The sequence below is a fragment of the Stegostoma tigrinum genome, chromosome 22 (assembly GCF_030684315.1).
Source record: "Stegostoma tigrinum isolate sSteTig4 chromosome 22, sSteTig4.hap1, whole genome shotgun sequence".
Taxonomy (NCBI): domain Eukaryota; kingdom Metazoa; phylum Chordata; class Chondrichthyes; order Orectolobiformes; family Stegostomatidae; genus Stegostoma; species Stegostoma tigrinum.
The window spans coordinates 32,707,786-32,729,958 of record NC_081375.1 but is presented as its reverse complement, the minus strand read 5'-3'; the positions used below and the strand labels follow the sequence as shown (position 1 = coordinate 32,729,958).

Sequence of the window (22,173 nt, the reverse complement as noted above, 5' to 3'; positions counted from 1 at the left end):
GCATTACTCAATGAGGAAGTGTCACTAGACCCAAAATACTGACTCTGATTTCTCTCCACAGATGCTGCCAGACCTGCTGAAATTTCCAGCAGTTCCTATATTTTTTTCTGATTTCCAGCATCCACAGTTCTTTCCGTTTTCATTAATCAATGAGTTAAGAAGAGGAAATTAAAGGGGAAAGTAGTCCTGCAGTATACTTCTAGAATCATCAAAAAGGTTGACTTATCAGATTAAATTTACTTTTATGAAAATGGAAATAAGTATTTGTATAGTAAATTGACAGAGCATTCGTGTGACATAGAGTCAATAGTTATATACTTGTGCATGAGCTTTAGATGGTGTCATCAGCAATGCAAATAAGCCAATAAGCAAGAAAGATGATGAAGGAAATCTCAACCTAAAGTAGGTTAATTTTGTACCAGAAACTATAAAAAAAACCCAGCATTTAATAAAATTAGCCACAGGAAAGCCATGGAAAATTTCAATTTCTGTTAATTGTGTCATTTCTTCAAGAATTCTCATTAATCTCATCTAAATAACTACTGTCATTTCATATATTTTGGAGTCCTTAATTTGTGTTTTTAATAAGACAATGGAAGTAGACTCAGAACCATTTCAATGACAGTTTCGAAATAAATGAAATTCAGTCTGGAGTGGTATAATTAGAAACTTAATGATTCAACAGATTAATTTGACGCTGATGAACTGTGATTTTAGCAATTAAATTAAGGAGTCCCAAACGGATGATATACTTTAAACACAATGAGATGTAAATTTATTGTGCTCAGGTAAATGTGACCAAATTGGAAGGTCATAATGATCTGCATCTGAATGAAAACCTGCCATGCGACATTGCTCAGCTATGTGACACTTCAAGACTTATTATTGTACCACAATCGATTAGGTTACAAAGATAATTAAATACAACACAAACTAAATTAAATTTTCTCATTTTTCCCATCATCTCAGTTTTTAGATCATTCAGTGCATTGTCATTGTCTGACCAACCTATTTTCTATTCCTTTGCACACTATATAACTCTCTATGGTCCACACTACTTTGAACAAAGTCAAGGCTGATTGCCCTGTATATTTATTACAATCATAACATCCCTACAGTGTGGAAGCAGACCATTCGGCCCATCAAGTCCATACCAATCCTCCAAAGAGCATCCCACCTAGATCCACCCCATCCCTGTAATAATGCATTTCTCTTGGCTAATCCACCTAGCCTACACATCCTGGACACAATGGACAATTAAGCATGGCCAATTCGTCTAACCACCATATCTTTGGATTGTAGGAAGAAACTGGAGGAAACCCACACAGATATGGGGTGAATGTACAAACTCTACACAATCACCTAAGGCTGGGATCAAATCTAAGTCCCTGGCACTGTGAAGCAGCAGTGCTAACCACTGAGCAACCGGGCTACCCTAAATTATTCTCTGAAGATAAATTAAAACTTGCCATTTAAGACTGAGATGAGGGGGGATTTCTTCACTGAGAGTAGTAAATCTTTAGAGTTCTTTGGCCCAAAGGGCTGTAAAGGAAGTCGCTGACTTTGTTCATGACTGAAATTGATAGATTTCTACATATTAAAGACATATGAAACATGGGAATAGTTCAGGTAAATGGTATTGATATACAAAATCAAGCATGATCTCTTTAAATACAATAACCAGACTGAGGGACTGAATGGACTACTCAAGCTCTTATTTCTTATGTAAAAGCAGGAGCTCAGTCAATAAAACTGATTTCTTTGTCATTTTCTTTATTAATGGAAATCATATCTAGTTAAACTCAAATCTTCCTTTTTTAGAAGCTGACAAGTCCTGCTGTTCAATACTGCCATTTTAATTGTGTGTGTTTATCGTGTAAAAGCATGTCTCAGTAAAATATCACTGACACAAAGACATTTTTTGAAGCTTTTCATCTTGCACTTGTCAGGAAAATTCACTGGAGATGCCAAGGGAAGGGGAAATTCACCTTGAAATAGAGCAAATGAGTTCCCTTTCCTTGATGTCTCAGTTACAAAATTGACTGGGGCGTTGACTACTAGTGTCTACCTCAATATTCACAGAGATTTCTACAGTGTAACATTGGCAATTTAAGCAACCTCATAAATAGGGCGTGAGCTGTTTGGTCACTGCGAATTTTTGATGAAGAAATATGGCATATCAAAGCTATCCTGTGGGATAATGGCAATCCCAAACCGATCATTTCGCACGGTACATCACAAATTGATGAATAGACTTAATGATGTCACTTTTGGGCCGGGAAAGTGCCCAGATTGCCTCAGATTAACCTAGAGGGGTTAAGTATGTCAAGTATTCTGAGTAACAGGTGAAGTTAGCTGTTTCATGCTTCTACGCTGCAGTAGAAAAATGGATTACTAACTAGACACTGCTGTCAAACCAATGAGAAAATCTGCCCATTACATAGATGAGTAATGCGGTAAATGAGTGTCGGTGCTGGTGTAATGTGGGAAATGAACGTCAGTGCCGGTGTAATGCGGTAAATGAATGTCCGTGCCGGTGTAATGCGGGAAATGAATGTCTGTGCCGGTGTAATGCGTTAAATGAATGTCGGTGCCGGTGTAATGCGGTAAACGAATGTCGGTGCCGGTGTAATGGGGTAAACGAATGTCCGTGCCGGTGTAATGCGGTAAATGAATGTCGGTGCCGGTGTAATGCGGTAAATGGATGTCCGTGCTGGTGTAATGTGGTAAACGAATGTCAGTGCTGGTGTAATGCGGTAAACGAATGTCCGTGCTGGTGTAATGCGGTAAACGAATGTTGGTGCCGGTGTAATGCGGTAAATGGATGTCCGTGCCGGTGTAATGCGGTAAACGAATGTCCGTGCCGGTGTAATGCGGTAAACGAATGTCGGTGCTGGTGTAATGCGGTAAACGAATGTCCGTGCCGGTGTAATGCGGTAAACGAATGTCGGTGCTGGTGTAATGCGGTAAATGAATGTTGGTGCCGGTGTAATGCGGTAAATGAATGTCGGTGCTGGTGTAATGCGGTAAATGAATGTCGGTGCCGGTGTAATGTGGTAAATGAATGTCGGTGCTGGTGTAATGCGGTAAATGAATGTTGGTGCTGGTGTAATGTGGTAAATGAATGTCGGTGCCGGTGTAATGCGTTAAATGAATGTCTGTGCCGGTGTAATGCGGTAAATGAATGTCCGTGCCGGTGTAATGCGGGAAATGAATGTCGGTGCTGAGTCCAAAAATTATCAATGTCCAGATGATCAACTGTGTTTTTAACTGGGTGGAGGGCAAGCATTAAGTGCAATTATATTTTACAATCAGACTCTGGCAGCGAGATCAAAATCTGTGTTACAAACAAATTACACCTGAAGTATGAATCAGTACCCGCCGCCATTGGCCATGAGGTCACTGTCAGAGAACCCACAGATGACGTCACATCCGCGACCGCCGGGTACACCACTGCCGGGGCAGCGAACGTCATCACTGCTGTAGCCACCGCCTCCATTTCCAAAACCAACACCACAGACAGTAACGTCACTGCTACTGCCGCTGCTTACCCCACTCCGCCCACAGCCAACACCGCTCCACCCATCAAGGGCACGGACGCAACTCCACCCACTGCTGAGGCTGGTGCGACTCCGCCCACCGCTGAGGCTGATGCAACTCCGCCCACCGCTGATGCTGATGCAACTCTGCCTACCGCTGAGGCTGATGCAACTCTGCCCACCGCTGATGCAACTCCGCCCACCGCTGAGGCTGATGCAACTCCGCCCACCGCTGAGGCTGATGCAACTCTGCCCACCGCTGATGCAACTCCGCCCACCGCTGAGGCTGATGCGACTCCGCCCACCGCTGAGGCTGATGCAACTCCGCCCACCGCTGACGCTGATGCAACCCTGCCCACCGCTGAGGCTGATGCAACTCTGCCCACCGCTGATGCAACTCCGCCCATCGCTGAGGCTGATGCAACTCCGCCCACCGCTGAGGCTAATGCAACTCTGCCCACCGCTGATGCAACTCCGCCCACCGCTGAGGCTGATGCAACTCCGCCCACCACTGATGCAACTCCTCCCACCGCTGAGGCTGATGCAACTCCGCCCACCGCTGATGCTGATGCCACTCCGCCTACTGCTGACGCTGATGCAACTCCGCCCACCGCAGATGCTGATGCAACTCCGCCCACCGCTGACGCTGATGCAACTCCGCCCACCGCTGATGCTGATGCCACTCCGCCTACTGCTGACGCTGATGCAACTCCGCCCACCGCAGATGCTGATGCAACTCCGCCCACCACTGAGGCTGATGCAACTTCGCCCACCGCTGTGTCTGATGCAACTCCGCCCACCGCTGACGCTGATGCAACTCCACCCACCGCTGACGCTGATGCAACTCCGCCCACCGCTGAGGCTGATGCAATGCCGCCCACCGCTGATGCAACTCCGCCTACCGCTGAGGCTGATGCAACTCCGTCCACCGCTCACGCTGATGCAACTCCGCCCACGGCTGATGCTGATGCAACTCCACCTACCGCTGATGCTGATGCAACTCCGTCCACCGCTGATGCAACTCCACCCACGGCTGATGCTGATGCAACTCCGCCCACCGCTGATGCAACTCCGCCCACCGCTGATGCAACTCCGCCCACGGCTGATGCTGATGCAACTCCGCCCACCGCTGATGCAACTCCGCCCACCGCTGATGCAACTCCACCCACGGCTGATGCTGATGCAACTCCGCCCACCGCTGATGCAACTCCGCCCACCGCTGATGCAACTCCGCCCACGGCTGATGCTGATGCAACTCCACCTACCGCTGATGCTGATGCAACGCCGCCCACGGCTGATGCTGATGCAACTCCGCCCACGGCTGACGCTGATGCAACTCCGCTCACGGCTGATGCTGATGCAACTCCACCCACCGCTGAGGCTGATGCAGCTCCGCCCACCACTGACACTGATGCAACTCCGCCCACGGCTGATGCTGATGCAACTCCGTCCACCACATACGCTGATGCAACTCCGCCCACCGCTGATGCAACTCCGGACACGGCTGATGCTGATGCAACTCCGTCCACCGCTGAGGCTGATGCAGCTCCGCCCACCGCTGATGCTGATACAACTCCGCCCACCGCTGATGCTGATACAACTCCGCCCACCGCTGAGGCTGATGCAGCTCCGCCCACTGCTGACGCCGACGGAACTCTGTCTACAACCAACGCCGGCGCAAACTCCACCCACCACCGCCGATGCAACCCGGCCCACAGCCAACGCCGACATCGCTCCGCCTACAGCCTCCACAGCCAGCAGCTGCAGAGGAGACGGCAACGCTGAGCCCTGCCGAATCTTCACCACCACCCCAGACCTCCCTTTTACTGATGACGAATGGTCAGTCCTCAGTAAGGGGCTCACCTTTGTTCCCCTCCACCCACACATCAACGAATACCCATCATGTTCGGACATTGAGCAGCTTTACTGCTGCCTCGGCCTCCGCGCTTACTTCTTTAACTGTGAACCCAACCGTCCCTCTACTGATCCCTTCTCCCGCCTCCAACACAACCCCTCCTGCTGGACACCACCCCCAGGCCTCCTACCCTCCATCGATCTCTTCATCCCCAACTGCCGTTGAGACATCAATCGCCTCAGCCTCTCCACCCCTCTCACCCACTCCAACCTCTCCCCTGCAGAACGGGCAGCCCTCCGCTACCTCCGCTCCCTCCGCTCCAAACCCAACCTCACCATTAAACCCACAGCCAAGGGAGGCGCAGTGGTAGGATAGTGCACTGACCTCTACATCGCCGAGGCAGACGCCAACTCTCCAACCCTCCTCCTACCACCCCTTGGATCATGACCCCACCCCTGAGCACCAAACCATCAACCTCATCACCTCAGGTGACCTCCCACTAACAGCCTCCAACCTGATTTTTCCCCAACCCCACACCGCCCGCTTCTATCTCCTTCTCAAAATCCACAAACCTGCCTGCCCATTGTCTCCGCCTGTTCCTGCCCCACCAAACTTATCTCCACCTATCTGGAATCCATTCTCTCCCCCTTGGTCCAGGAACTCCCTACCGACATCCGTGACGCCACCCAAGCCCTCCATCTCCTCCAGAACTTCCAATTCCCCAGTCCCCAACACCTCATTTTTTACTACGGACATCCAGTCCCTATACACCTGCATTCCCCATGCAGATGGCCTATAGGCCCTCCGCTTCTTCCTGTCCCACAAGCCTGACCAGTCGCCCTCCAGTGACACCCTCATCTGCTTAGCCGAATTCATCCTCACCCTCAACAATTTGTCTTTCAATTCCTCTCACTTCCTACAGACAAAGGGGGTGGCCATGGGCACCCGCATGGGCCCCAGCTATGCCTGCCTCTTTGTAGGTTATATGGAACAATCCCTCTTCCGCACCCACACAGGTCCCAAACCCCACCTCTTCCTCCGTTACATTGAAGACTATATCAGCGCTGCCTCTTGCTCCCAAGAGGAACTCGAACAGTTCATCCACTTCACCAACACCTTCCACCCCAACCTCAAGTTCACCTGGACTATCTCTAACACCTCCCTCACTTTCCTGGACCTCTCTGTCTCCATTTCGGGCAACGAGCTAGAAACCGATATCCATTACAAGCCCACCGACTCCCACAGCTACCTCGAATACACGTCCTCCCACCCACCTTCTGCAAAAATGCCAACCTCTAGTCCCAATTCCTTAGCCTCCACTGCATCTGCTCCCAAGATGAGGCATTCCACTCCCGCACATCCCAGACGTCCTCGTTCTTCAAGGACCGCAATGGTCAAGAATTCCCTCAACTGTGTCTCCCACATTTCCCGCACCTCATCCCTCACACTCCGTTCCTGCAATAACCACCAAAAGAGATTCCTCCTCGTCCTCACATACCACCCCACCAACCTCCGGATACAACGCATCATCCTCCGACACTTCCGCCATCTGCAGTCCAACCCCACCACCAAAGGCTTTTTATCCTCCCCGCCCTTATCTGCTTTCCGAAGGGACCACTCTCCCTGTGACTCCCTTGTCCGCTCCACAGTCCCCTCCAACCACACCACACCCGGCACCTTCCCCTGCAACTGCAGGAAGTGCTACACTTGCCCCCACACCTCCTCCCTCAACCCGATCCCAGGCCCCAAGATGACTTTCCATATCAAGCAGATGTTCACCTGCACACCTGCCAATGTGGTATATTGTATCCATTGTACCCGATGTGGCTTCCTCTACATTGGGGAAACCAAGCAGAGGCTTGGGGACCACTTTGCAGAACACCTCCGCTCGGTTCGCAACAAACAACTGCACCTCCCAGTCGCGAACCATTTCAACTCGCCCTCCCATTCCTTAGACGACATGTCCATCATGGGCCTCCTGCAGTGCCACAATGATGCCACCCGAAGGTTGCAGGAACAGCAACTCATATTCCGCTTGGGAACCCTGGACTCCAATGGTACCAATGTGGACTTCACAAGCTTCAAAATCTCTCCCTCCCCCCACCACATCCCAAAACCAACCCAGCTCGTCTCCGCCTCCCTAACCTGTTCGTCCTCCCACCCCAAGCCGCACCTCCATTTCCGACCTACTAACCTCATCCCACCCCCTTGACCTGTCCGTCCTCCCCGGACTGACCTATCCCCTCCCTACCTCCCCACCTACACTCACCTCTACCAGCTCCATCCCCGCCCCTTTAACTTGTTTGTCTCCTCTCCACCTATCTTCTCCTTTATCCATGTTTGATCTGCCTCCCCCTCTCCCCCTCCCCAATTTCTGAAGAAGGGTCTAGGCCCGAAACGTCAGCTTTTGTGCTCATAAGCTGCTGCTTGGCCTGCTGTGTTCATCCAGCTCTACGCTTTGTTATCTTAGATTCTCCAGCATCTGCAGTTCCCATTATCTCTTTGCTGTGATTATATTTGGACAACTGGTTAGTGGATGAATGGGTCATGTGATGTGCCAACTAAACCCTCCAAACAGTGGAAGGAGACACTGCAGAAGCAGGACATCTAAGAGGACGCGTTCTCTCCACCCACCCTGCAAGCTCGAGCTGTATTTTGGTCGTCAATTCCATGCTACAAGCAGTATTTTAAAAATCAGCTACTGTTTCCATAAGAAAATATATCAATCAACATTTTGAAAGCACTTGTCACTGGACCTAGAGAACATCAAATCCCCAGTCGAAACCAGAATCATCTTTAAGAGCTGTGCACCATTGAATTCTGACTTGAAAATAAAACGAGACCTGCCCTGTCTTCCCACTTTGTAACTTCTATATGCATGTGCATCTGTGAAGCCTGGATGTTTGTGTGAAATTTGAAGCATTTTTTTTCTCATTTCTTTGTTTTAACAAGGATTTCTTACAATTGCAGCATGTAAACGTCTCATCACTCACAAAGCTGTGGCAAGGTGCTTTCTTAAAAAAAAACTGTTGTGATTAAATGTGGAGTGGGAAAGAGGAATAACAGAGTGTGGAGCTGGAAGAACACTACCAGCTGGAGCTGGTAGACCAAGCAACACCTGAGGAGCACAGAGGCTGATGTTTCAGGAAGCTGTTCTACTCTGCAGAACTGGTTATAATACTGCATTGTCAGAACAGCCATTTCTCATGCAAAAAGAAACAAAGAAAGCTACCCTGTAAAACTGGAGAACAGAATTGCATGTTCAGTGACTTTCAGGTTTCAGGCATTTTCTTTTGCATGTCAAAGGGGATACTACCTACTAGACTTCAAACTCCAGGCAATATTTGCTGAACAGATTAGCCTCAAATAGACATTTGATTGACATCTTTTCTGGCCAGAAATGAAGGTAACCCGGCAAGTATTGCAAGCTCGAAGCTGCAAAACCTGCGACATATGTGAACTCAGTCCATCCATGCCTTCTATCATGAGCACACAACTTTCAAATTTGGAAATCTGAATAAAAACTGAACCTCATCCCAGTATTTGTGGCGCATGAAAATAACCGTGTCACTAGACAAATTTTACTTTCCTCTAACGCCTACCTAATTTTGCCAGCTCCCACACGTGAATTACGATTTGCGGACCAAATTTCAGCATTCTTGGTTGACAAATCTATTTCCTTAAGTTTCTCTATTAAAGGCTTATTTGAAGACACTTAGCACCATCTGCTGGTCATTATTTGACATCACAAAGAAATGTGACAGGTTGACGAGAAGGTATTTTTTAAAATGGCTTTACACCTCTGTCCACTTCAGCTTACTGCAAAAAAACCGTTATCCCCTCACCAGTAGAGTTTTTGAAAGAATCTCTTCTTGGATTTATTCTTGACAATTATTATATTGACAATTACAACTGAATTATGTCAAATATCACATTAAATTGCATTGAAAAAAGTTTAAGGTCTGCCTTAGGCAGGTTTGTTTTTAACAAGACAATAAAAAATGAAAGAACTGACAACCTGTTCTCTACGTTACCAAATATCACTTTACACAGGTAACGTTAGGAAATATTGGAATGAGAAATCCTCTGCTGCCCTGGTCAATTTAGCTCTTCACTAACTTGAGCTCTTGTGCGTTGATTCGTGTGGGCTCTCTGGCTGTCACTCTGCAGCCAATCCTAAAAATCTATTTCCACTGCTGCTCTGTTTTGCTTTTTATTCTTCATAGACATTCTTGGCACGTCTCATTTAATTTCCCTGTTCTCGGATATTTAGTCCTCCAAACGCCTTACTTCAACTTGTCAATGTCCCTTGACATCATAAAAGAACTGTGGACATGGAAATGCGCGACAAAGAAATAAATCGCTGCATCGTCTGCAGACAGAAAACAGAGTTAATGTTTTAACTCCAGTGACCCGACTTCAGGTTCTGCAAGGTCAAAGGACTGAAACCTTAACTGCTTTCTCTCCACAGATGATGCTGCCAACCCAGCTGAGTTTCTCCGGCAACTTGTTTTTGTTTCAATACTTAAGACGTTTTTCTTATTGCTCTCCCATCCTTCCATTGTCCCACTAGAACTCTTAACTGTGCAATCTCCTTCAGCCCTGAAACTCTCATCTGGTGTCTTCTAATACTGGCTCCTGGTGCATCCAAGTTTAGTAGCTTAACCAAGGGCAGCTCAAACGTTTTCCCCACACCTCACTTGCCTATAGGTGGTTTATCAGCTGACTATTAATCCAGAAGCTGAACTCATGTTCTGTGGACCTGGGTTCAACCATATGACAGCAGATGGTGGAATTTGAATTCAATAAAGAATCTGGAATTGACGGTCTAATAATGGCCATGAAGCCATTCTTGGAAAAACTCATCTTGTTCACTAACATCCTATTGGGAAGGAAATCTGTTATCCTTACCTGGGTCTGCTCTACATTTGATTCCAGACTCTCACCGATTTGGCTGACTTTGAACTGCCCTCTCAGCAATTATGGGTGTGCAATGAATGCTGGCCTAGACAGCAACACCCACATCCCATGAATGAATTTTTTAAAAAATCACAGTCCTTTAAACTTTTCTGAAAAAAAACTGATCATGGTTCAATTTCATATTGCATTTAATAATGCTTCTAAGAAACAGCTTGGCATTCTTTGTAATATTAAAGGAAAAATACAAAGAAAAGTCAAAGAACAATACAGCACAGGAACAAGACCTTCAGCCCTCCAAGCCTGCGCCAACAAATTTTACCCTGCTGTACTAACAGTCTTCACTTACAGGATCATATCCCTCTGTTCCCTTCCTATTCATGCATTCATCCAGGTGTTTCTTGAATGCTGCTATTGTGTCTGCTTTCAACACATCCTTGCAACATGTTCCAGGCACTCACCACCCTGTGTGTGAAAAACATGTCTTGCACATCTATGTTAAACTACACCCATGTACCCACCCACCCCCCCACCCAAACTACCTCACACCTTGAACCTGTCTCTCCTAATAAGTGACCATTACAGCCTGGGAAAAAGCCTCATACCTTCCACTCCAGCCGTGGCATTTACAATTTTATAGACTTTTAACAGATCACCCCTCAACCCTCTGTGTTCTAGTAAAAACAAACCCAATCTATCTAGCCTTTCTTCATAGCTAAATTCCCCCATCCTAGTAAACATTTTCTGTCCCCTCTCCAAAGCATCTAGATCCTTCTGGTAGTGCAGTGACCAGAACTGTATGCAATATTCGAAATATGGCCAACTAAACTATAAAGCTGCAGCAGAACTTGTCAATCCTTACACTCAATGCCCCTCCCAATGAAGGCAAGCACACCACAGGCCTTTTTGACTGCCTTACCAACCTGCACTGCCACCTTCAGCAGTGTGGGCCTGCACAACCAGATCCCTCTGTACATCAATACTAAGAGTTAACTGTATAATGTCCACATGTACTTGACCTTCCAAACTATATCACCTCACATTTGTATCAGAGAGAGTAGGAACTGCAGATGCTGGAAAAACCGAGATAACAAAGTGTGGAGCTGGATGAACACAGCAGACCAAGCAGCATCTCAGGAGCACAAAAGCTGACGTTTCAAACCCAGAGAGAACGGGATGAACACAGCAGGCCAAGCAGCATCTTGGGAGCAGAAAATTCTGAAGGAGGATCTAGGCCCAAAACATCAGCTTTTCTGCTCCTAAGATGCTGCTTGGCCTGCTGTGTTCATCCAGCTCTACACTTTATCACCCCACATTTATCCAGGTTAAACTTCACCATTTTTTTGCCTATGCTTCCGCCTAACCTATATCCTGTTGCATCCCCTGACAATTTTCCTCACCATCTGCAACTCCACCACCAATCTTTGTATCGTCTGCAAACTTACTAATTAGACGAGCGAGGGGAGACCCAGAATCCAAGCACAGCAAGAGGGAAGATTCAGGTCGCACAGGAGTGCAAGGGGAAGTGCGTGCTGGAGCAGTGCAAGCTTGAGTGAGTCCTGAAGCAGTACAACTTACCTTGGCACAGCTGGACACTGGTGCAGAGTGGACTGGAGGTGTGGAGAAAAACGGGACAGTCGCTGGACTGGGGCCTGGTGCAGGCTGTCAGACCACATGCTGAGCTGCTGCTATTTGAAATTCTTTACTGGACTGTACGGTCAATTCTCTAACTATGTTATAGCTACCTTATTTCTTAGATACTAAGTAATGGTACTATTTGCCCTTTATTTATCTGTTGTATCCAAGATTTGTACCTAGGTACTTATACCTAATCTAGCCTCATTAAAGGTGACCACAGTAAAAACTTTTCACTGTATTCTTCTACTGGAAATGTGACAATAAAGGCAATTCTATTCTATTCTAGCTACTTTTCCCTGCAAATAATTTATATAGACCACAAACAGCAGCGATCCTAGAGTTGATCCCTGTGGAATAATCATCCATTTTGAAAAGCATCCTTCCATCGCTACCCTCTGTCTCCCATGACGAGTCAGGTCTCTATGCATCTTGCCAGATCACCCCTAATATCATGCGACTCCATCTTTTGTATCAGTCTGCCATGAGGGACCTTGTCAAAGGTTTTACTGAGGTACAAGTAGACAATATCAATGCTTTTCTCTCATCAATCATCTTCATAGCCGTCTCAAAAAGCTTGATCAAATTAGTGAGGCACGACTTCCCAAGCACAAAATCACACTATCACTGTTAAATCCATTTCTTGCTAAATGCACACTAACAGTTAATTCATGGAAACCGTATAGAAGCAGCTGATGAAAATTTGTGATTACATAGAACCAATGCAAAATAAGACAGACATTAGTATTTCAGTTTAGAAGTTTATTATTTAAAAAGAGGCTGCTCAAAGGATATTTGAATGATTTATTACCAATCCAGTGGTAACATGTATTGCTCCATAAACAAAGATTGATATGCAATGTACAAAGTACTGGTAGACACAACAGGAATGTTAACACAATGATTTCATGTGATGGGAACATTACTGACTTCAGGACATTAATGCAGATAATTAAATTACAGATGTCTTATACAGTTAAACAGCAACTCTTTAACAAAGATGAAATGTTTGGCTATAACTGATAGGTTCAAGTAGGTTGCAACAATGGTTTCAAAGTGTGACTCATGCTTCTGAGCAATTTATCCAGTTCAAGTGCAAAAGAAACACTTTTTTATCTCTCGCATGTGCTTGTAATTACATTTTTTTTCAATTACACAACTTTCTTTTCTTTTAAGTGTCAAATTCCGAGTAAGATATTTGCTTCTTTGACCTTGTGCTTTTTTTCCAATGCATTGTAACAACAATCTCAAGAAATCAGGAAAGATGGTGACATTTCCAAAACAGGTAGGAATTAAAGTTCAGATCTATCTTTAAAACATATTACAGTCTGTTAGAAAATGCAGTTCTGTAAACATTCACACCTTCATGACATCTGACTAAAACATGAAATAGTACATTTTAAAAATCTTGATTGCAAACAACAGATGCACTCAAATATATAAAGTAAGGAGAAATCGGAGGATACAAAGAAATTGAACTGATTGTACTGCTTGCATTATTAAAGTCAAATACTCATTTTTGTTGCTGCACCATCATTCGAATCAGCTGCCACCAAAAAAATAGTCCTGTTTTGCACTTTTTTTTAATTGCAGGCATTCTGAATCACTACCTGGAGATCATAGAACTGGAGTGTGATTGGCTAGATGATGTTGTGGCAGCACTGAGTTGTGAAAATCCACTGTGACTAGATTCAAGACTAGTCATGGATCCCCTGAAATTAAAAAAAAAATTAGGGTTTCAATGCAATACGAACATTCAGTTACATAAAGTAACTTCCACATTCATTTGGACATTGCTATTGGGAATCTTTTATTCAGCATCCAAAACAATACTGTAACTGTATTTTTACATGGAATTTTACAATACCAAAGCAGCATCAACTTCCCACTGAAATTATACAGGCTCCTGTTAGCATTGTCCATTTAATCATAACCCTGCACTTTGCCCATACTCAAATTATGATTTCTCGTGGAACATTCACGTTATTAAAATCCTGTGGTTTTAAAAAAACTCTCTACTTTGCTCTTCTGTTGACAATTTTCAATTTGTATTTTTCTAACTCACACAAGTAGATTTGTTTTCCAAGAATAGTTTTGATATCAACTGCAAATAGAACATAGAACATAGAACAGTACAGCACAGAACAGGCCCTTCACTTCTGAATCAGACCTAATCTTTTAAAGGGGGTTAGAAACTCCCAGTCACTAGTCCATCAATATTTAAAAGCTGCTGGTTAAATATCAAACAGATTTTAAATAACACCCAGTCAGTGGGTGTAATTATTTTGATTTTGACCTCACTTTTCAATTTTTTTTCAAATGTAAAGCTCATCCAAACACATTGCAGCAGATGAAACTGTTTTAGTGCCTCAGTTTGTGCCCTAAGTATCACCATCACTTGGACTGATTTCATAGAACTAAAAGCAAATAAAACCTTAAAAAGTAAAGCTTAGTCCAAATTATAGATATTTCAAAACTGATCACAGTAATCTAGCAAACTTTATCCATGGTTTTGCAAATGTCCCAGCAATTTGATTGATGCTCTTCCAACCTAATACAAAAACAGAGTCAAAAGGGTAACTTTCTCATTCATTCAGAGGGGCATCAGAAATTCATGTGTGCAGGCTGCAAGTTTTCCTAACCACATGGCAGATGATAAACTATGTTAAAACAGACTTGTTTATTTAATGCAACACACTTTTACTGGTCTTTAAAAAAAAACATTTGACAATACAAGAGAACTCATGACAACATGAGAGTGGTGAATCTATGGAATTCATTGCCATAGAAGTCTGGAGAAGCCAGGTCATAGCGTATATTTAAGATGAAGATAGATAGGTTCTTGATTGTCAAGGGGATCAAGGATTACAGGGAGAAAGCAGGAGTATGGGGTTGAGAAACCCATCAATCATGACTGAATGGCGGAGAAGACTCCAAGGGCTGAATGGCCTAAACTTTTGTTCCCATGTCTTATACCCTTATGATCTAACAAGAGACTTGAAAGGTCTTCACTTAACACTAGCACTGCGGTAAAGTACAACTCAACTATTATCCAATATGTAACTTGCAAATTGAAACTCGAGCTCTTTCCTTTCCTTTGTTGGAACAAACCAAAAACAAGCAATTCAAAGTGTGACCATGGAAAATTATAACTTTTTCAGTAACCCAAGTAAAACAGGTTACCACCAGTTTTAAGCATTAAGTCTATAATAAACATTGTTAATTTATTTTCAATCACCCCACTAAAACATGCATAACAAAACATGGATTTTGACTCAATTCCCAATAATTAAATTTTGCATCCTACTGAGGCAAAGTAGATAGTGATAGTGATTATAATGGCATTGTAGGTAGATGGTTATAAGATCTGTCCAAGACTGAGGAATTTCAGGAAGATCATCTGTAGTTCAAATGTGCAACTCTTCTCAATCTTAGAGAAGTGCTGGAATAATTCCTAACCTGATCCAAAATCAAGGCAGCATTTCCAAGGAAGATAGATGAATGAATAAATTCATCCATATTCAGTAAAGACTAATTGTATCTAATATACATCTGAGCATATTTGGACGGAGACAAATTGAATTCTTAATAGTGTCTTTATATGTTGTACCTGAAATCATCTGATCCTATGACCTCAGTGTAATACATAACTTTACACTTGTGGGAAGGGACCTGCAATGTTGCCAGCACATCATCTACACGAGGCAGGTTAGTTGTAGCACAGGAAGGCATACTGTGAAATTTCCACTGTAGGATATAAAAGCCAGGCCATCTTGTGACATGTGAACCCTGTAAGAGCAAACAGAATTGCTTATAACTTTGTAACAAATTAATTTTTAAAAAATGTTTCAAAAAATGTGCAAAAACCACGTAAATAAAACATTACAGCAAAGAAGAACTTTTAGAGTGCTTCACACTGGATTGATTTGACTGGTACACCACAATTAATGTTAGACGAGGTTATGCTGGCCTCACAATATTGCTCTCTGATATTATGAAACTGACCTGCACACTTTCGCCTTCTTTACAGATGAGTGGTGGCTCCACCATACTATAGTCCTTGCCCAGTTGCCACGATTTATCTATAAGCTGCACGTTATTTCCTCCAGGGCCTGTTATCCCATGTGCTCCAAGGGTATCCTTTTTTGGAAGCTGGGGTGCTCGTTTTGAATGGTAGATGTTGAAGGCAATATCTCCTTTCACAACATCAAAATCCCAGGTTATTACAGAAGATGCTTCCACTATTTCAATTAATAGCTGGATGCAAATAAAACGAAACATGATGTAATTAATATGCAAATAAAATGCCCTATTTCATCATCATCAGGGTATGATGTTTAAAGTTAAAATACTACAATACAAACATTAAGGAACAGAAATGTGAACACCTAAAGAGACAGCACAAATATTACCTCATGAGGTGATCCTTTGAACACACTTGCTGACTGATAAATAGTTTCAGTCAATAGTCTGATATCATCATTGTCCAGTTCTTCTGCTGTTCTATACATCGATTTGGGAATTAAACCACCCTCGGGAACTTCACACTAAAAAGTTAAGTTATTAAATAAGATTTGTTAAATCATACATCACTCAAAAAGATATTCCTGAAACCAAAAATCTAAAAAGTGGATAACTGGGATCTCTGGTCAGAATGCTTTGTTTTTTAACTCCTTATAAACACTGTCTTTGTAAAAATATTAGAGTAAAAATGCACTTTGCCAAATGGTAGATTATAGACAAAGGGTCATAATTTCCCACACATTGAGCTTTTAATCTTAGTTCAGTTAGTACCTAAATAGCTACCTTCCTTTCCTTTGCAGAACAGTGACTAAGGGATTACAGGGCTATAAAATTTACTGTATGTTTGATCGTAGATCATAGAATTCCTACTGTGTGGAAACAGTCCCTTTGGCCCAACAAGTCCACACCAACCGTCAGAGCATCCCACTCAGCCCCATCCCCTTATAACCTACCTAATTCACACATCCCTGAACACTACAGGCAATTTAGCATGACCAATCCACCTCGTTTGCACATCTTTGGATTATGGGAGGAAACTGGAGCACCCAGAGGAAACCCACGGAGACACAGGGAGAACGTGCAAACTCCACACAGACATTCGCCCGAGGGTGGTATTGAACCCGGGTACCTGACACTGTAAAGCAGCAGTGCTAACCACTGAGCCACTGTGCCACCCCCAGTAATAACCTTCAGCAATAATGTGAAGTTTTTAAGTATAATGAATGTAGACAGGAATATCTGGTTAACACTTCTTTGTTTTGCCATTCAGGCTGTAATCCTGTTAGTTCAAAGAAAATGTACAACAATGAAAATTAACATGTCCCTACAGATTTGTCTTGGAGGAAATACCATCCAAACCACCTTCCGTTATTTTGAATCAAAAAACTCCAAGTCAAACAGCCTTACAGAGGTCTTCTCAGTTTGAAAAGATAACAACAAATCAAAATTCCTTTTTTGAAATAGTTTCATTTAGTTTAGTCAAGAACTCCATTCAATTTTCTTTTCAGTAAAGCACTAAATTAAGAACAGAAAAACCTGGAAAAAAACTCAACAAGTCAGACAGTATCTGTGGAGCATCAACATTTCAAGATGATTCCCATTTGAAAAGACTGCAACTTTTTTTGTCATATTCAATTGCTGGTATTAGTAGCTCAAAAAACAATTGCTTATATAGAAATGCAATGTGACATCCACTTCAACTTGCAAGATTCTCACTTTAGACCCCACAGAGCTTCTTTGTTCTTAATTTCAATAAACTATGACACAGCATCCCAAGTATCAAAGCTGATTGCGTTGTGAATGCTTACCACACATTCTCCTCCAAGGAAATCAGGGATCACTTCTTTATCTATGTAATCAACCAGACCTCCAGGCCCCTGATAGTCATTGCCTGCATAAATGAGGAATTTTTTTCTTGTATTGTCATCAATGAAAGGACTGACCTGGAATCAAAAAGGGCAGTATATCACAAATTACAATGTACAATAATTTAAACATGAAACAATTCATGATTTATTTCTCAGATGCTGTAACAAAACTTACCAAAGTCCAAAGTACTGGAAACACTCTAGGTGCTCTAAGGATCAATAATCGACCCAGTGTTTCTGGATAGTTAGCTTCAACAACTTCAATGATTCTCAACAGTGCCTTAACACCAGGTCGCCACAGATGTCTCATATTTAAGCCTTCTAAATCCACTAAGCACGTCCATGAGCTATTTAACAAAAATGAATAACTAAGATCAGAACAATTTGAGACACTGATGAAGTTAAAGATAATACATATATACTATATAATAGATGCGCAATATACAAAGATGAAATAGTCTCTTCAGGTAATGTCCTTTCTGATTACTGTGCATGTTTTCTTTTATTCATTAATAGGATGTGAGCATCACTGGCTACAGCAACATTTATTACCCACCCCTAACTGCCTTAAGAGCAGTTAAAAGTCAAACATATTTGTGTGGGTCTGGAGTCACATGTAGTCCAGACCAGGTAAGGATAGCCATTCCCTTTCCTAAAGGACACTAGTGAACCAGACAGGTTTTTCTGACAACGAACAGTGGTTTCATGATCATCATTAGACTGTTAATTTCATATTTTTACCAAATTTAAATTCCATCATCTGCTATGGTGGGATTTGAACTCAGGTGCCCAGAATGTTGCCTGGGTCCCTGGATTGGTCTAGCGAGAATACCACCAGTCTGTTGCCTCTCTCACTAGTTGATAATGGCACCAAGATTTAACTTGCGATTACCTGATTGGTCTTCCAAACACATTGGTATTTTCCTCACATCGTCTTAATCCTTCTTCATTAATAGAAAGAACCTGATTCAGAGCAAAAGCATCAAAGTAAGTTTGTGTAACCCCATTTAAAGCTTCAGCTTATTTTCTAAATTACTGTTTTAATTGTAAATACCCTCATATGAGTTTCTTTTTAAGAAAAACTATTTCCTTTTGTAGCCATTCACACATTAAGCATCATTTAATTAGACCCTACCTGAAGGTAATTTCTCCTTTCCACCTTGGTCTTGTAATTCTTAATACCTTTGCCAAATAAAAGCTGAGTGAGTTCTGAAATTTTCTACTAACCCAGTCTCACCAGTTTTATGGGGGAAGGGAGCTGCAGATTTCAACTTTTTTGAGTGAGAAAATGTTTTCTGAAATCATCCATGGAAGGTGTAGCTTTAATTTTAAGGTTATGTTCCCTTGCTCTAGATTGCCCCACCAGAGAAAATACTCCATTAACTCTTATGATTACTTTAAAAATTAGATGCAGATCTGAATCTTCTATATTTAGCGACTAAAACGTTTTGCAATCTGTTCTCACATTTTGATGCTTTTAGTGTTCATGTCATTCTGATGAATCTGCAAAGTATATACTTCCAAAGTTAATATATCCACCTGTATGTATCTTTGAATGAATGCAGTCTCACAAATGGTATCTAAACAGACCTCCGTACTGTTGTAATGTTACTTCCATCGTTCTGGCAGAAATTGATTGAATATGGTCACCATAACATTGATCTATACTTGTGCTCCTCAGCTATCATCACATAGGCACAGTACCCTCAGTCTCTTCTGCTGAACTGTGGCTTTATTTAATAGAAAATCTGAGATCTGTCATGACTGGGCACAGGATTGTCCAGTGGGATTGATCACTAGTAATTCTACTTGTAGGATGAATTTGTTCTTTGGATTTAAACATTGCTGACTATTAATCACCTCAAGTTGAAAAAGAAGCAATATTGACATAGGTAAGGATACATATCTGTCCCACAGTTCAGAACAATTGCAAGAAAGCTGTTTTCGTTCTGACTGTTTAGACAAGACACCAGAGACAGTTGTTTAAGAAATCTGTCAATCTCTGGCTAGCCTTTTTTAGAGTCGCAACCTCTGAGCTAAAGGCAAGCTTTGATACACTGTTTTGACAATTGAACTGTCAAGAGTTACTGGTATCAACTCCCAAGTGTGTTATCCACAGGCAGCTACAGGAGTCCTGGCTCCAGCAACAGAAACGTAACAGATGCAGAAAGTATTTAAAACTTTTGAAAATTCATGTATCGTTTCTCTCTCAGTACCTGGTCTTCTATTTGTTGTCCATTTCCTACAACTTCATACAACTTTGACATTAAATATTTCCCCACCCACGACATGCTTGATGGTCTCTATCCTGCATGTATTTCAAAGCTTTTTAGTACCTTGGCTGAATGTGCACTCAGGCCAACTATGTAGGTTTGATCATCTTACTTCTGTCCACTGGTGCTTTGGCTGCTACTTCAAAACAAGCCCTTTAATTATTTCTTCATTACATCTACCTCTTGCTCTCTCGAACTTAATTTAATAAATTAGTGGCCATTCAATTTTCTTTCCTGGCTCCCATGTTAACTGATAATTATTGTTAGCCCTCTCATCAAATAAAATTGATCCTGAGCCTTCGGTCTTTGGTAAATGACACATCATTTCTCTTTATGTGCAAAATTCCTAAGCATGTTTTTGCTTTCCAAATGTATACTGTTCCTTTAACTACAACACAAACATTTCCTTTGTCACCAACTCCTCTTCTCCTTGGAGGCTGAACCACACTGCTTGCAAAACTTGTGACATATTTGTCACCAGTACAATCATCCAAATACTCATCAGGAAATTCTATTTCCACGTCCGTAATATCATGTGACTCTATCAGCTGAAGCAGGGTCAGTTTCTTTGTGATCTCTGGAAATGATCATTCCAACGCACTCCTGGCTGGCCCTTCATTCCACGAAATGCAAATCTGAGGTCTTTCAAAACTCTACGTCTTGTGCCCTCACCTGCATATTGCTCATTCTGCTTTCTGATCTGTACTGGCTTCAGGTCAACCATAATCTTGAAATAATAATTTCCACCGTCATTTTCAAATTCCTCCCTACTTTTATAACCACCTCTAGCTCTACAATACAGTCTGATGTCTAGGTTGAATTCTCTAATGCTGGCTTCATGTATTCCAAAATTCCATTCAGGCACGTGAACAAAGAACAACACAGCACAGGAACCTTTGGACCTCCAAGCCTGCGCCAACACATTTCGCCATTCCATGCTAAAACTGTCTTCACTCACAGGATCCATATCCCCCTCTTCCCTTTTTATTTATGTATTCATCCAGATGCTCCTTGAATGCTGCTACTGTGTCTGCTTCCACCACCTCCTCTGGCAGCGCATTCCAGGCACTCACCACCCTTTGTGTGAAAAACCTGCCTCGCACATCTAGAAATGGTGTTGTGTTTTCAGCTGCCGAGACCCTAAATTCGGTAATTCTCCAAGCTGTCTCCGCTATTTTTCTCTTGTTTGAGACACCCCTTTAAACCACCTGTTTTTAATCAAACTTTTAATCATCTGATCTAATGCTTATGTAGTCCAGTGTCAAATTTTGTTCCATATACTTCTTTGGGTGTTTAATTAAAGGGATCATTCATACGTATGCCACGACTGCGGTATATGCAGCACTCCTGAGATAAAAGCCAACACTTTATTAGCCTTTTACAGGTTTCTCCATTTGGAGTCCAGAACCTCACTGCTCCCACACAGTTCCAAGCACCCCATCATTTAGTAAAGAGTTTAACTGATCTTGTTCTGATCCACTGTGCATGAGATCACAATTTCCCCACAATGAAGTCCACCTGCCAGTCTGTTCTCATTCTAACAACGCCACATGGCAAATTTCTGCTCCCATCTACAGAATTTATTGTGCTACATAGCTTGATATCTTTAGTGAAAACAGATACTGTATTCTCCAATCCTTCATTTAGTCCCGTATACATTGTGAACAGGGGCACAAATACAAATGCTTGTGAGGCACCAATATCCCTGACAATTTGAGTGCATACCAATCATTTCAAAAGAATTCAACCATGTGTGTTAGACATTATTTAGCCTTTACGATACTAAGATGGGTCGAGTTGTGGATAGTGTGCAGGGCTGTTCTAGGTTACAGAGGGACATTGGTAGGATGCAGAGCTGGGCTGAGAAGTGGCACATGGAGTTTAACCCTGAAAAGTGTGAGGTGATTCATTTTGGAAGGACAAATTTGAAAGCAGAATACAGGGTTAATAGGAATATTCTTGACAGTGTGGAGGAGCAGAGGGATCTTGGGGCTCATGTCCACAGTTCCCTGAAAGCTGCCACCCAGCTGGTTAGAGTTGTTAAAAAGGCATATGGTGTGTTT

General features: G+C 43.0%; 1 protein-coding gene across 2 annotated transcripts in view; it reads right to left on the bottom strand.

Annotated features, from left to right (window-relative positions):
• Positions 1–12,693: 12,693 nt before the first annotated feature.
• Positions 12,694–22,173, bottom strand: part of LOC125463673 (SEC14-like protein 1) — a 49,111-nt gene continuing 39,631 nt past the window's right edge. For both annotated transcript variants that reach the window (XM_048555243.2, XM_059653749.1), the window contains 7 exons: positions 18,730–18,800; positions 18,013–18,184; positions 17,778–17,912; positions 16,359–16,493; positions 15,952–16,203; positions 15,557–15,735; positions 12,694–13,658 (listed from right to left, as the gene is read on the bottom strand). In XM_048555243.2, coding sequence (XP_048411200.1) covers positions 13,553–13,658; positions 15,557–15,735; positions 15,952–16,203; positions 16,359–16,493; positions 17,778–17,912; positions 18,013–18,184; positions 18,730–18,800 — 1,050 coding nt within the window. In that variant the 3' untranslated portion in view covers positions 12,694–13,552. The remainder of the gene's footprint in view (positions 13,659–15,556; positions 15,736–15,951; positions 16,204–16,358; positions 16,494–17,777; positions 17,913–18,012; positions 18,185–18,729; positions 18,801–22,173) is intronic.